Source organism: Nothobranchius furzeri, chromosome 12, assembly GCF_043380555.1.
Source record: "Nothobranchius furzeri strain GRZ-AD chromosome 12, NfurGRZ-RIMD1, whole genome shotgun sequence".
In the NCBI taxonomy this organism is placed as follows: Eukaryota; Metazoa; Chordata; class Actinopteri; order Cyprinodontiformes; family Nothobranchiidae; genus Nothobranchius; species Nothobranchius furzeri.
In genome coordinates, this window is record NC_091752.1 from 5,554,651 (window position 1) to 5,571,277 (window position 16,627).

Here is a 16,627-nt window from a genome sequence, read left to right on the forward strand (position 1 = left end):
AACCCTGTATATCAGGAAAATATTGTCCTCAGTTTGTGTCTAAATTTAGCCTAAAATGTGTTATTTTGTAATTATGTTGTTTATTTGTTTACATTTTTCCCCTTTAGAGTTTAAAATACCAATATTTGCCCATAACTTATTTATTGTCTGTTTGATGTGATCATTTAAAAATATTAGATCAGATGATACTCAGTACTCAAGTAGCCTTCTAATCAGATACTTTTTTACCCTTACTTGAGTAATAAACCCTATATCAGGAAAATATCGTCCTCGGTTTGTGTCCTTCCAGTGAGCTTTGCAGATGTGGGAAAATGTCATCAGGCAGTAATCGTTGTTAAATTCATAATTATTAACGGAGAGAGACCAACTCTTATCTGCCCCTGGGAGCCCCGTAATGCATAGCGTCATTTCAACATGGCGGTGTCCGCGACACGGTTTATATGCAGGTAGCGGCGCTGCGGCTGCTTTATATAGCCACTCGTTGCGTTCTCCCTCAACCCAAATCCCCAGATCACGCATTTTAGCTAAAACGCTAACGTTAGCTTGCCTTGCGTTGACTGTAGAGTTTGGGTGATGGTCACGCAGATGTGTCATGAGATTTGAAGCGTTGCTGCCTTTCACAGACACTTTTTCTGCACGTGCTGCAAACAGGATAGCCGTCTTCTATCAGCTGTCCCTCGGCATTCTTCAAATATCCAAAAGATGCCCGTACTTCCCACTTTGTCTTCTTTGAGGGATAATAAATGTCCTGAGCGCTGCCGTCTCCTCCTTTGGCCATTATTTCAGCTTTAGCTTCAAGAAAGTTTTGGTTGTAAACAACAAAGTGTGTATGTGCCGCCGGCAACTTCAGCAGATGATACGGTGGCTGGTAAGGGTCACCGCGCCTACACCGCAGCCACGGTAAACCCACCGAGATAATATAGTTTTTTTTAAAAACAAGACGGTTATTATTATTGTCAACTTTTTTACCGGGGTTTACCGCTACACCGGTTACCGTGACAACCCAAGTTTCCACTTAATGAAAACATTTCTGGGAGGGAAATACGCTGACTCAGTCTTCTCAGCCGCTGTGTCTCCATACAAAATCAGCCCTCTAAGGACTTTGCTAAGACGTCAGAATACCGATTCTGCTGTGAGTGATGTCACTGATCAGCGCCAAAAGGCATCCAAAAACATTAATAACTTTAAAGAATGCATCCTCCTGGACTCCTCCCTGGTAAGGTTTTCCGGGCGCATCCAACCGTTTGGAGACCTAGAGTGACGCCGGGGACACACCGGCCGCGGAAGCGCCGCAAAGCGCCACGAAAAGGGGACCGCCTTCATTCGGCGCCCTTGTTAAGCTATTCTATAGACCACATGGGCCGCCGAAGTGCCGCGAATCGCCTCGCGCCGGCGCGCGCCAGCCCGCTCCGTGCAGCGCTCATTTCGGCGTCGGCTCTATTTTTTTCGCGAGCCGCGGGTGAATCGCGTCAACTCTGGCAGGAAGTCAAACCTAGACATAAGAGGCAGGCCGGTAAAGTTAACAAAATAAAGCATTTCAAAATAAAATTCCGCAATAGTCAAATGTGTTCGTAATCAGACACTGCAGAAAAACCACACGAACACGCACACACATCGAACTTGTGTGCGTGTGTGACCACGTGAAGGGGTGTGTGGTTTTGGGCGTCTTTTCACCGGAGCAAACAGGACAGAGAGGCAGAAAATCTGAGGCAAGCAGTTAAGATGGATGACTTTAAATTAATTATGGAAGTTGAGAAACACAAGGAGCTGTACGACCCCCGAAAAACACGGTTATTTACGTACCCATTACGGAAGAAACTGCTAGGATACAGCTGCAGAATTGGAGCGGGTTCCAAGAGCTTCAACTGGCAGAAACAACTCATACCATAGGTTCACACCAGGTTCTCACACACACACACACACACACACACACACTCAAACGTAGAGGAAAAGAGCTGAGAAAAGGCAGAGAGGAAATGGAGGACATCAAGTGTTTAAAAGAAAAACTACAGCTGAGTCGAGGCGCGCCTCGACTGGGGCGCGTCTGATCTGAACTGAGGAGCGGCGAGCAGCGGCCGAATTTCATGAGCGATTCGCTTCGCGGCGCTTCCGCGGCCGGTGTGTCCCCGGCGTGAGACACAGGACACGCTGGAGGGACTATTGGCTCATTTTGGGTCGACCCGCCCTCACGCGGCCAGGTTTTGTCCACATAGCCTTCCCAGAAACGCGGATTTCTCCAAGCATGTGGGCGAGGCAAAAGACGCATATAGAAGTCCTTAATTTGGTGAACAAAGGAGGCCATGAGCAGTAATGCTTTTGGAGACTCTGACATGAAGCACACAGCTTCCTACTCTCAGTGAGGAGCGGTGCTGCTGTTGTGGGCTCCTCTCACAGCAGTGCGTCCTCGCGCTCCTGTGGCTGGAGCAGCAGGTCCGAGCTTCAGTCAGAGAAGATGTTCACGCCACTGCATCCAGACCATGAATCATGCATGCGGGAAGCTGCCGCTGGCTGATTCTACTCGCCAGTCAGAGGCTCCCTCTAGTACAGGTGTATTCAAGTCCGGGCCTGAAGCTCCGGTATCCAGCACGTTTTAGTGGTTTCTCTGATTCAACACACTTGATTCACCTGTGCAGCAGCTCATCAGACTCTGCAGAAGCCTGTTAATCGCCTGCTGATTGAAATCAGGTGTTTTGAAACAGAGTTAAAACTAAAACGTGCTGGATACCGGACCTCCAGGCCCGGAATTGAATACCCTTGCTCCCTTGCTCTAGTAGGTAGGTGTGAAGTTCAGCTTGGTGTGTTAGGTCGGCTCGGCACCGAGCTGACCGCTCGGGTTCAGGTCCAAGAAAAAACCTGTTGGCTGAGCACGGAAAATGCAGATTAAGAAGTGATCCCGGATAAGCGGAGGAAAATGGACAGACTAATGTTTTAGTATTACGTAGGAATGTTCCGATCGTGTATTTTTTTTCTCCCGATCAGATTCCGAGTCACTTGATTTTAAGACTCTGCCGATACCGAGTCCTGATCCGATACTTAAGAATGCATTAAGAAAAAAGGAGAACACAGTAGAATTGTCCTTTTAAGTTTTTTTTAATCATTGATGCTAGGGCTGCAACAAACGATTATTTGGATAATCGATTAATCGGATGGGGTCTCGACACGATTAATCGATTAATCGGATTACATGGGGAAATTTTTAAAAACTGCTAGGGAAACGTTATTTCTCTCCTTCCTTCACTTTATTTAACACAACATTATTAGAAAACAGTTCAATAGCAGAAAAACAACATGCCATCACCTAAATTGTCTTATAAGGTGTATAGACAGAGACCCTAAGCTACATCTATCTGTGACCTAAAATGCTTGGTCCAAGTTAAACAGCTTAAGGGCAATTCTCATCTGTTTTGTTTGATCTCATCTGTTGACATTTATTTTAAATGTAATTAAACATAGGCTGTGAATTAATCAAAATTGATCACTATTTCCAAAAATGACTGAAAAAATACCAAATAAAACAAAAGTAAATGAATGCCATTCTCCTTGCGATGATGCCCTGGGCAACTGCCATAAAGTCACATCAAGAAATGCTGCTGATCATTCCAATGATCCCAAATAGACTCACATTAGGCCACATGAAAGCAACTGAACCAAAAATATATTAACCAGTATATAACTGCACTCTCACACAACACGCCTGCAGCAACAGTTAGGACTCCTCCCTCCCTTTTAAAAGCGTTTTTGCTTCCGAGGACATTGTGGTTGTAAAACCACATGCTAGTAGTCTGGCCCCGGTGTGATCAACCAGTTTCTGCGGGAATGTGACGGCGGAACCAGGGCCAAATTAACACTTTGTTGTACCCTGGGCAACAATATTCAAGGGCTCCATCATCACGACCCGAGGATCACCATAATGTGGTCACATACAGAATATTTTACTGTAATATGCAGTAAATATACTCAATACTTGAATGCCTGACAACACGTAACCCGCCCAGAGTAACCTTTGACCCACCTCGTGTGGACTGACCAATTAGGAGAGGGTCTTAACTTGAGGCCCTCTCTTCATTGGTCAGTCTGCATGAGACTGACTCTCAACTGACATTCGAAGTCATAGGCAGCAAAGCGTCTCTGTGCAGCGCAAAAGCCCGGGTGGACAGTTTGTTTAATGTAGGGTGACCATATTTCCATTTCCAAACAAGAGGACAGGGGATCTGTGCCTATGATGTCACACTATGGCAACACCACACAAACCATGTTGGGACCCATTTTTTGTAAGAACTAAATTAATATCAGATTCTGCCAATAAAAGGGCTCTAAAACAATTCATATGTAAATATTTTGCATATTTAATGCAAAATCTCATTTTTATGCTTTAGTGCTGCAACAAGGTTTTATTAATAATAAATTATTATACCTTTTGTTTTACTACAGCATCGGTAAGCTTCCTGTGCACAGATTATTAAGGATGCTTGTTTCAGCTGTGAGATTAGACGATAGGATCAATGATAAAATAAGTTGTCACACACTCCATGGAAACTTTCAGATAATCCACAAATAGTGGCTTTCAAATGGTTTTGTTACTTTTTGCAAGTTTAGAAAAGAAGCTGATGAGACAGCATGTCTGATAATTTAGTTTTTCATCTGATATATTAGAACATGTCAGTAATGTCTGAGGGGCTTTTATAAACACCATATAACTAACACTACTGGAGAGGGTATGAATTACACAGAGGCTTCTGGGGAGCCCAGTTATGGGGGGGGGGGGGGGGGGACATTTTGCCTTGGCCCCCAAAATGTCTTGAAACGGCCCTGGGTGTGTGACTGAGTTTTGAAGGTGATCTGAATTGTATCAGATGTATAACTATGACATGTGTATAACTTATTGTTTTTTACTTGTAAAAACGTGTAGTGGAGATAAATCTACCTACATTTTACTTTGTTTTCTTGTTTTTATTTAACTATTTTCCTGTCCTGTCTGTCTCTCATCTTCCTGCATCTCCTCATAATTCTCCAGAAAATCTGTTGCCTGGATTCTTACTTTTTCACCTCATCAGTTACTTTTGAGCAGATCAAAGAGATCTCCTGACCGCAAAGCGGAGAGCGCGTTTTCGATGCTGCGTGAGGTGAAATCACCACAGCACAGGTGATGAGCTCCGCAGCAGAGCGCTTCAGGCACAAATAAGACAGAAAATAGAGAACATGTGCAGACATGAACGATCGTGTGCTAATTATAGTGTTTTGGTTGCGCCACTTTGAGAATGGACCGTGCGCTGGAAGCAGCTGCCTGGATCGCTGTGCAACAATGCGGAACCGGTTCGCAGCAGCGCAAGTCTGCAGGCTCTCCCTCGCGCTGATCTGCGGCTCTCCCTCGCGCTGATCTGACTTGCTCTGGTCTGCGCGCAACGGTGGGCGGCGGGGGGGGGGGGGTCGGCGCTTTTGGAAGAGTTGTGCGACACAACGAATCGATGACGCAATTCGTTGCCAACGCTTTTAGTAATCGATTTTCATCGAATTCATCGATTCGTTGTTGCAGCCCTAATTGATGCATTTCTTTCCTTCTGTATGGCATTTCTTTAGTTGTTTTGCCATAAAACGTCACTTGTTTATGAATTACATTAATAAGAAACGTGTTAATATTAAGAATAAATGTAAGAAACGTGTTAATATTAAGAATAAATGTAAAAGTAGCCTCTTCGTTCGTGTTTTAAACCGTTTACTCCGTGTGCGGCTGTTTTCAGCTACAGGAATTGCATGGTACATGACGGTCAGCAGCAGGGTCTCTTCTTTCTACAAAACACCTGTAGAGCTGCTACATCTGTAAAGGTAGGAAGAGAAAGCAGATCATGCGCGACCCAAGGAGACTGCAGAACCCGACTTTGCGTCCACAGAGGCTCATCCAGTGTGATAAATATGCTGCTATCTTGGCATTTCTGATGTGCGTACACTAATGTATGTTTTAGTGTCGACTGCTCAGCTGCAATGAAATGAGCAGGGTCAGTTTTTTTAAGGTGGCGCATCAGTGTTGAACGCAGCACTACCAATTTGCACACATTACACATGTTTATTACTCTTTCTTTGCTGTTCGTTTAAAAAAAACATCCAAATTACAGATATTTTCTCTCTGAGGTGACAAGTATGCTCTGTGTTAGCTAACTGCTACATGTTATGGTGTGTAAAATCCCGGCCTACCTTAAATTGTGGGACTTATGGCGTTTCCTGTGAAACAAAGAAAACTGATGAAGATACTTGTAGAGAAATAGAGTGATGTAACGATCTAGAGTTGTATTTTAATATACTGTAAGTAGATCACTTGTTATAATCAGAAGAATAGGATGTTTTTATCATCAGGGAGTTCATTTAACACTCTGTATTGACCTTGAGACAAGAAAAGAGAGAGTTGGGATCGTTTAAGAATTTTATTATAAATTCTACAATCTATCAGGACTAACTCTGTGTTGTTTGGAAATGAATGTGATGTTCGATGTGTGTGTGTGTGTGTGTGTGTGTGTGTGTGTGTGTGTGTGTGGTTGGTTCAGACTCCTTAGGCTGACGTCATTGAATCTGGTAGTCTTTGATTGTTATGACTGATGTTGTTGGATTTAACTGAGCCGTTGTTTTTCCGTTAGAAAATCTCTTTCTCAGGATTAATTTAAAAAGGAATGTTATTTGTTTTATGTGGTTAAATTCCAATTTTTCCCACCCGATTTGCTGAAAATCTTGTGATTGGATCGGAGCATCTCTCCCTACTATTACATTTTTCATGATGTTCTGGGGACGCGTCAAAAAAGCGGAGGGAGTTTAAAAACAGCAGCTTCAGTGCCACCTATTTTATTCTCCTTCCATTCTGCTTTACCTTCAATTCAAGGTTATTTATAAAGCTCCAAATCACGACAAGAGTCGTCTCAAGGACCTTCACACAGTAAACATTCCAGTACAGGTCAGTTCATTAAGCCAATCAGTAGTTTCCTGTATAAGGAACCCAGCAGGTTGCATCGAGTCACTGACTAGTGTCAGAGTCTTCACAGCAATTCTTACTATTTTACAAATGCTGGTTGTTTGGCGATGTCTGCTGATGTAATTTCCTACTGAGTTACAACAATCAGCATGAGTAAACTACAAGTCTCATCCAGCGATTCTACTTTGTCTTTTCAGAGTATGTGCCCCAAGACAGGTACTCATTTGTCGTCGTCGTCATCTTCCTCCGCTTATCCGGGTCCGGGTCGCAGGGGCAGCATCCCAACTAGGGAGCTCCAGACCGTCCTCTTCCCGGCCACCTCCACCAGGTCCTCCGGCAGGACCCCTAGGTGTTCCCGGACCAGATTGGAGATGTAACCTCTCCAACGTGTCCTGGGTCGACCCGGGGGGGCTCCTGCCGGCAGGACATGCCCGAAACACCTCCCCAGGGAGGCGTCCAGGAGGCGTCCTGACCAGATACCCAAACCACCTCAACTGACTCCTTTCGATCCGGAGGAGCAGCGGTTCTACTCCGAGTCCCTCCCGAATGTCCGAGCTCCTCACCCTATCTCTAAGGCTGAGCCCGGCCACCCTACGGAGGAAACTCATTTCGGCCGCTTGTATCCGCGATCTCATTCTTTCGGTCATTACCCAAAGCTCATGACCATAGGTGAGGATTGGGACGTAGATCGACCGGTAAATCGAGAGCCTGGCTTTCTGGCTCAGCTCCCTCTTCACCACGACAGATCGGCTCAGCGTCCGCATCACTGCAGACGCCGAACCAATCCGCCTGTCGATCTCCCGATCCCTCCTACCCTCACTCGTGAACAAGACCCCGAGATACTCAAACTCCTCCACTTGAGGTAGGACCTCTCCCCCGACCCGGAGTTGGCAAGCCACCCTTTTCCGGTCGAGAACCATGGTCTCAGATTTGGAGGTGCTCATTTGGTTCATGAAATTGCCCAGAAAGGGGTCCTTTTGACCCGGCCCAGTGAAATGGAGACCCATAAATCCCATACAGTTGCACTGAAAGTACCTGTAAGTTCTGATGGTGGAAATGGGCCTCATGCAACCTTTAAAAGTAGCGCAGAGGTTATAAACAGGACAGAAACAGCCGTCTATCCCTGGTTCAGCTGAAGAAGGCTCAGTAGAGGGGCTCTTTCCTGCTCTGGGTCAGAATTATTCAAAGTGAAGTTGAAGCTTCTTGAGCAGGGGTGGGGAACCCTGGTCATCGAGCGCCGGTATTCAGTATGTTTTAGTAGTTTCCCTGCTCCAACACTCACTCAGTAGTTAAACCCCCTGTTAAGCAGCGCATCGAGCTCTGCAGAAGCATTTTAATAGCCTGCTGATTGAAGCAGGGAAACAACAAAAACATGAAATCCACATGTAAAAATCCACAAGGAGATTTGCACATGGTTGGAAAGTCTTTTCATCATCTGTTCAAATATTTGACATTCATACGCATGAGGATGTCTGACCTGACTGGAACTGTATCTCCTCAGTGTTCACAAATGTGCTGTTTATGGGTTTTTGTCTCAGATGGATCAAAGCAGCTGAAGTTTGATGATGTCGTGACCCAGTCCAGTCCCCAGAACTGTACCGTGTACTGTGGTGGGATCCAGTCAGGACTATCAGGCAAGTGTCACGTTGTCAGAATGCCATAGTTCCACGCTGTGGTCACGCTGCTGCAGTAGCAGTCTTAGGTTAACGTTTCTGCTTCAGCTGAGACCCAACCAGACTCATCCTTTCCTGTTTGTCTTTTTAGAGCATCTAATTCGACAAACTTTCTCACCATTTGGTCAAATAATGGAAGTCCGGGTTTTCCCAGAAAAGGGATATTCGTTCATCAGGTAGTGTCTTAGCAGCATTAGGCCTCCAGGTGTCAGCACAGACACACTGAAGTCGTTTACAGAACACTTATTTTCCTTCATACTTGTATTTTGGGATTTATCTGATGGAATTCTGATGTGTTGTTTTGAAGGTTTTCCTCCCATGACAGCGCTGCACACGCCATCGTTTCAGTGAACGGCACGGTCATCGAGGGGCAGGTGGTGAAGTGCTACTGGGGCAAAGAGTCTCCCGACCCAGCAAAGAACCCACATCAGGTTAAGAGAAGACTTTCTGTGGAACACAAGTTAAGTAAAAGTATGACGCTTTTGCATGTTTATGCTCTTTGCTCAGGTTGACTACAGCCCATGGAGGCAGTGGAACCAGGTCTACGGGAGCCCACAGCAGCCGTACGTCACCAACGGGTGGCAAGTTCCTTCTTACAACATGTACGGACAAACGTGGAACCAGCAGGGATTTGGAGCGGAGTGAGTTTGGCTCTGGGGAGTGAAATTCTTCACACTTAATTCTACCGTACAGCTCAAAATAACCAAGTATCTGCATTTTTTTTTTTTTTTTTTTTTTTTTTTTTTTTTTACAGGCAGTCACAGTCACCAGCTTGGATCGGTGGCCCCGGATCTGCACCAGCAACCCCCGATACGGTCATGTCCAACTTCAACATGAGTGGCTATCAGATGCAGTGAGACAGGCGGCTCTAGCCGAAGCGTATCACCAAGGGAGTTTGGTACCGTTTGACCTGGACAGCCCGGAGAGATCCCAGGAATCAGGAAACAGGTGGTCCCTAAACAAGTAGTTAAATGTTTAATAAATCACCCTCCTTTAGATTCACAATTCCTTTGCATTGGTTTGTTAATACCTCACAATATAGAAAAGAGGTCTTGGACTTCGGAACGAAAGCCAAAGCAGTTGTCTTTTTGTTTAAGAAGAAAAAACTGGTGGTTTTTATCGTTTGCTGCCTGACTAAAACGTATATCTAGCTTATAGTTTTGTTTCGTACAATAAGAAACAAGTCACACTAAAAAAAAGGCCAAATGTTTGTGGGGGTAAAAGAAAAGAAATGCACAAAGTTAATCAGAGCTGAAAGCCATCATGTCTCCTGCTTTTCACCGGATTCAGATGTGGACACGACTTCCTGGAAACGTCACGGCATCTTATAAAACTACAGCAATATTCATTTAGCAGCTTTTGTTGTTTTTTTTAATAAGTTTTTGAATATTCACTCATCTTGCCTGTTCCCCAACCGCACACACCTCTGCCTACACATCTGTCTGGATCAGATCTGAGACATTTGAGTGTCAACGCGCTGGAACAGGAGTTTACTTTTTAAATTCACACAAAAAGATTATTTGTATAAACAACTGTGGCTTTAAGTGGGACTTGAGCGGGACGTAGAACCTCCAGAATACAATTTTTTTGTACAAAGTTTATCTTCAAGGCTCAAAAACAAAAAAATAAAATGTTATTGCTGTGATATGCATGTCATTTAGGGTTTTTCTAGAGTTTAATTTACATAATCTGAGTAAAGAGGACATCCTTAGCCTCGTGGTTGGGTGGGGTTTAAACACCGGCCCCTAGTGCCCTCCAAACTGTCTATGGGCAAGGCACTGTTCCCCCGACTGGCGTTAATATGCTTATCTGTGTATGAGTACAAATAACCTCTGTATTCAGAATGAAAATATGTAACAGAAGCCCCCATATGAGTGTGTGTGTGTGTGTGTGAGAACGAGAGCTGCGTGAATGAAGAACCAAGAGAACATTGTCGGTTCTGTAAAATCCTTTGGTTTATGATCCTGTATCCTAAAGGAAAGACATCTCAACCCTGGTCGTTCGAGGTTTCTCCGCTCCAACATACCCGATTTCAGTCGGCAGGTGATGAGATAGTTGAATCAGGTGTGTTGGAGCAGAGAAGCCTTTGAGGACGTGGGTTGAGCACCCCTGATTAAAGGGATAATGCAGATCTTTAAAAGTGAGTTTCTGTAGAAAGATTATGAAGCGGTTGCTCTTTTATCGACTAGAGATGACTGATGTGGGTGTTTCTACTGCAGACGCCGATATGTAGAGGTCGTAGTTAGCCTTTTGTTGGTTGAGCTGCTATTCATGGCCAACATCTAAAGTTGTCCGGCCTTATTTGCTTGTTGAAATGTCCTGAACAACAGCAGCTGATGCACAACATTTCTGAGCCTGTATTCGTTTTTTAAACTCTGAATTTAACCAATTCTTTAATCTTAATTTTATACACTGCTCAGTGTTAAATAAAAAATCTAGCTGAAAAGTATCAAACAAAATGTAAAAGCTAACTAAATAAATATATTGTTAAAGACGCAATAGCACCAATATCTAAACTGCATTAAATCTCTTTGTATTTTACTACTAATTCTTCATATCCCCATGTAAACTGTAAGTGAAACCTTTTAATGTTCCCGACGTAGCAGCAGCACCATAGCTACAGACCCTCATCTCTGAGATGGATTGTCTTCCTGTGTCTGACTTTAAATCACCTTTAAAGAGAAATAGCCCTTGAATCTAAAATAACATGTTTTACCTGTTCATGCAAAGGCTTTTTATTTTTTTACACTATCAAAAAATCTTCACTCTGCCTTTAAAGCGACAATGTGTAATTTTGACCTTTCATCTCTGGAAATATCCATTAAAATGTTGAAAATGAATAAAATGACCAGTTGTTGAAAAATATTGGTGGCTTCGTAAACCTATAACCATAAAAATCAGGTCTAAAATACACAGGGGTGGGTCTAAGTCACTGAGTGACGCCATCTTTGATGCTGTATTTCCTTCTACTGGAGCCCGTTAGGACAAAACACATTTACTGATTCGTAACAAGCGGTTACAAAACTTTCACCACTCATAAACGTTGTTTTACATGTTTTCCTATTCGCTCGTTTCCAGTGATGAAAAGGAATTTTATGTGCTTGTCATTTGGCTGGAGGTGGCGGTCCCAGGGATAACTCTAACCAGGGATAGCCCTAACCTCAAAAAGAAAAACACCTTTTGAAGTCATGGACACCAAAAGGCATCCGGACCTAGAAAACGGCGACTGGTGCTGAGCACTGTCTCGTTTCCTCTGGCATTGCGGGTTTCTGGTTCTGGCATAAGAGTCTCAGGGAAGATACCCAAGGTGACGGGGTTTGCGTTCCAAACCTAGCTTGTTCTGTAGATTTGTTATAACAGCTTTAATTCATATTATGTGATAATTCTTTCAGAATTATAAAATTATGATTGGAAGTATCAGATTGTCTGAAATTTTTTTCTGTAAAAAACTAGAATTCTTTGTAAACAACCCATGCGGTACAGCGTAAAGACTTAAGAGACAATACCTTTTGTATTTTTGAGCTGAGGAGATTTTGTAACTGGCCCTGTTGGGACTAGCTGTTAAAGAGCAAGTCACCCCTAACAAGAAGCGTACTTCACTCCCACTTCATGTTTGAAAAATGCAACAAATGCTGTTGCCTAGCAGACTGAGAGGGTGGAGCCACTAACAAATATACACACACTCATGAAATTGTGACATCATAATGTACCAGTTTACATCATAAAATACCTCTTAGCCAATAGCGGTGGCAGATTTAAATTCAAATGCAGTGCAGAGTTTTTACCTGACAACGGCACAACACTGACAGTTTCAGGCAGAAAATTTAAATTTTAACTAAAATGCACTAAAGTGCAAAACTATTGACTACTTGTGTCTGCAGCACGATTAGACACACATTTATATAGTTTATCAGAAAAAAATAGTTGATTTGGGGGTGACTTGCTCTTTAACTTCTTAATCCCGCCAGAATTAATCTCTTTTTCTCCAAACTGTGGCCGTTCAGAGAGCAATTGTTTATAACCTTTCTACAAAACCTCACTTCAACAATCTGAACAACCAACCTGTTGAATCCCAAAACCTGTTTGAGGTAACAACATGTTTTCTATTTTACTTTATTTTAGCTATTCTGGGTTTTGGTTTCCCAAAAGGAATTTTGGATCCTGCATGTTTTCCTCCTCTTCGCTGAATTTAGCCAATGGGTTTGTTTGATAGAAGGTTTTATTGCTAAAATGAACTTACTGTTATTGTTTGTTTTAAGTTGAAAACATTGATAAAATATTTCTTAATTATGGCATTGGTTTGGTAACCGGCAGACGTCTCTTTTTCTTTAGTTCATTTAGAATTTTCTTGCATCCCAGGAAAGTTGTAAAATAAACTGGGATATGAGATTTGGGCTATACTTCTTGGGTCCTGAAGGCTCTTTATCTTTTTGGGAAAATTCAAGGAATAAAATGTGTTTTCTAGAGTGTAAATATAAAGCTTGACCTGGAACCTCCATAAAAGCCTAAAAATGTACATACATTAGGTAGAATGTTAGAAAATTAAATGTCATCATTTAATTTCAGCATTTTAAGTTATAAACAAGCCTTAACACTCTTTCTTGGGGGTAAATACAAAGGTATTTGAAAAAGCTCAATTTTTAATTTTAAATCTTAAGAGAATTTCTCCTTTTTTGTACCGTTTTCTTTGTGTAGCAGGAACTCGCCTGAGCTGCACACTTCTGTTGCTTAAGGTGTTGAATGTAAAGGCAACTTCAATTTATGTCCAATGTAACAACAGAAGTAATGTTTAATTATAATTATTGTCAGAATTTTGCATTTGATGGAGGAAAAGAAAAACTCAAGTCACTTCAAATAAACATTTGTATTTCATGGTTCAGTATTTTTATTTGGTAGCGATAAATGCTGCTCTATGCAAGAGTTTCAACAGCAAAGCCTACACTTAATGTACAGCAGTTTTATGGAACATGACACAATAAATAACTTCTTTAGCATTTCTGTAAATGAAATTGCTTCATTCAAACGCTGTAAATCTTGTAATGTTTAACCCAAAATAACATCACCCCAGTTTGCCTTCTTCATTCAGGATAAATGATGTAAGAATTCACCACGAACTCTTTAACTATTAACCCTCCCACTGTCTTCATGGGTGACCCCACAAAGACAGCACGTGGCAGGGGTGAGGTGGTGCTCACTCCTCACCCCTGCCACGTGGATCTCGAGGGATAAACCATCAATCCTGCTCAATGGTCAACTGTCTTTGCGGGGTCACCCATGAAGACAGTGGGAGGGTTAAGCTCTTTGACAAAAAGACACAATGTGGTAGACCTTATGACTTCCTGTTCACTCCGGGCTCAACTCAACTTTTGGAACCAGCCCTTAAGGTTTCTCAGATCAGAACTGGGTCAGAGTTAACATTCAAACCACTCCCGTTTAGGTTTGATTGGGGAAAGATCGAAGGATCTGGTCTACAGTGAGCCCTCAGCGTGAAGCTTGGATGGGTACCGTCTCAGATGGGGCAGACTAGTACCGTAATTTCCGGACTATAGAGCGCACCTCAGTTTAAGCCACACCGGGCTAAAAGCCGCAGATATCTACTGAATTGAAAACGTAGTTTAACTGAACGTGACTGAACTGATCAGTATCAAACAAAACAGAAAAGTTATTGATTAGTTTATTCATCGTCCTCCTGCGCACTGAAACCACTGAAGTCATCTTCTTCAGTGTCGCAGTTGAACAGCCTCAGAAGAGCTTCGTCACACACCTTTTCTGTGGCGATGTCAGTGTCGCTCTCCGTGTTGCTGTCATCATCCCGGGGAGAAGCTGGGAAAACAAGCAGCGCCGTTTTACTGTGAAAAAAATCCTCCTGGGCGCTTTCCGTAGCGCTCCTTTAACCATTCCTTCATTAGACTTTCCAGCATCCATCTTTTCTGGTTGACTAAAGCCGCACCTCGTTATAAGCCGCATGGTTCAAAGCGTGGGAAAAAGTAGCGGCTTATAGTCCGGAAAATACGGTAGATGCAGAAGGTCACTGATGTTGCGCTGTGCTATGAGGTTCACCAATCAGCTCTCCGTGCCACCAGGTCCAAGCTAGCCTAGTGAATTAGACCAAATTCTGGCTTTGCAAAGTTTGGTCTAGGACTGCTCCATTGGAACCTCTGTCGCCCCTAGCAGCATTCTGGCTGGCCAATCACAGCTCTCTATAGGGATGATTGGTCCACAGTTGTGGTTCAATCACAGCTCTTTATTCGCTTTGTGGGCCAATCAGGGTTCTCTATTCGTTTGGTGGGCGGGATGATGCAACAAAATGGAACAAGATGGCAACAGCTAGTTTGAAGCCGCTTTACATCTATTTTAGACTATTTGAACTTGGGCTTTATTAGAATCAGGAGCAGATAGATGTATTTAAATTCTTTTATTTTTTTTAAAGGATGTATTTTCACCTCCCAATTGCAGACTGCCACGTTTACCGACATCCGTTGCGGTGAGTACCTCACGTTCATTGTCCAGTAGCATGCGGCGATCATTTGAAAGACAACGGCTCTTGACCGAGAGCCGTCAATGGAGCATTGCCAGACTAAATAATATATTAGTTTAGTCTGGCTTGCCAGGCTAGGTCCAAGCACCAATCCGGTAAACTCATCGTCTGGCTGATCGTGTACAGTCGTGTACTGGTGTACAATCTAACAATCCTCAGGGCCAAAATAGAATACCAGCATGGGTGTTTATTCTACAAAACAGGCCTGGTAGCACTTTGGAGGGTGGGGAAACTCTCAGCACTTCTGATTGGCTGAGTATCCTCAGAATTCCCAACAAATATCCATAAAATGTTCATATTACAAAACCGAGGCAAGGCTGAACCATGTAAGTCAGATGCCAGTTCGAAGCTGGTATCCATTACTAGTGGAGGCGCCTTGGAATTGGGCCAAACAAAGTTGCGCCACACTGAGTAGATACAGGTGGGAAATGGAAACACAACAAACCAGGGCTGAAGAAAATGTTGGTCTTGTATAAACAATACCAGGACAAATGATGGGAATGTTGCTTGAAGGTGACCAGAACGTTTAGAGCAACCTCGCGGACCGACTACCACGCCGCTCGTGATGCCATCTGATGCACCTCGCTTATTAAATCATTTACATAATCATTGCTGAACTTCACGTGCCAAATTACTCTCAAATCAGTGTCAGTGAGTGTATTCTGAAGGTAGATGAGCTGATGTAAAATTAACATCCATCAGAATGAAGTGACTAAAACAAGTGCATCACATAATATTAGATTATTACATTGCTTCTTATAACTACTCTTTAAATATAGTTGTCTTCAACTCTAGTCAGTTGTGCGTTCAGACTCCTAATAAGCAGATCATTAGATTTTACAGAACTTAATGCAAATGTTGCCCTTCTGTGGCTGGTTATCATTATAGTTACATACAGTCAGGTCCATAAATATTGGGACATCGACACAATGCTAACATTTTTGGCTCTATACACCACCTCAATGGATATCAAATGAAACAACAAGATGTGCTTTAACTGCAGACTGTCAGCTTTTATTTGACGGTATTTACATCCAAATCAGGTGAGCGGTGTAGGAATTACAACAGTTTGCATATGTGCCTCCCACTTGTTAAGGGACCAAAAGTAACGGTACAATTGGCTTCTCAGCGGTTCCATGGCCAGGTGTGTGTTATTCCCTCATTATCCCAATTACACTGAGCAGATAAAAGGTCCAGAGTTCATTTCAAGTGTGCTATTTGCATCTGGAATATGTTGCTGTCAACTGTCAAGATGAGATCCAAAGAGCTGTCACTATCAGTGAAGCAAGCCATCATTAGGCTGAAAAAAACAAAAGAAACCTATCAGAGAGATAGCAAAAACATTAGGCGTGGCCAAAACAACAGTTTGGAACATTCTCAAAAAGAAGGAACGCACCGGTGAGCTCGGCAACACCAAAAGACCCGGAAGACCACGGAAAACAACTGTGGTGGATGACCGAA

At 43.1% G+C, this 16,627-nt stretch overlaps 1 protein-coding gene across 3 annotated transcripts in view; it reads left to right on the top strand.

Moving 5' to 3' along the window:
• The window catches only part of tial1 (TIA1 cytotoxic granule-associated RNA binding protein-like 1), a 29,486-nt gene extending 19,853 nt beyond the window's left edge, over positions 1-9,633 (top strand). For all 3 annotated transcript variants that reach the window (XM_070542167.1, XM_054749876.2, XM_015943858.3), the window contains exons 8-12: positions 8,494-8,589; positions 8,720-8,804; positions 8,936-9,059; positions 9,136-9,269; positions 9,383-9,633. In XM_070542167.1, coding sequence (XP_070398268.1) covers positions 8,494-8,589; positions 8,720-8,804; positions 8,936-9,059; positions 9,136-9,269; positions 9,383-9,485 — 542 coding nt within the window. In that variant the 3' untranslated portion in view covers positions 9,486-9,633. The remainder of the gene's footprint in view (positions 1-8,493; positions 8,590-8,719; positions 8,805-8,935; positions 9,060-9,135; positions 9,270-9,382) is intronic.
• Positions 9,634-16,627: the final 6,994 nt, after the last annotated feature.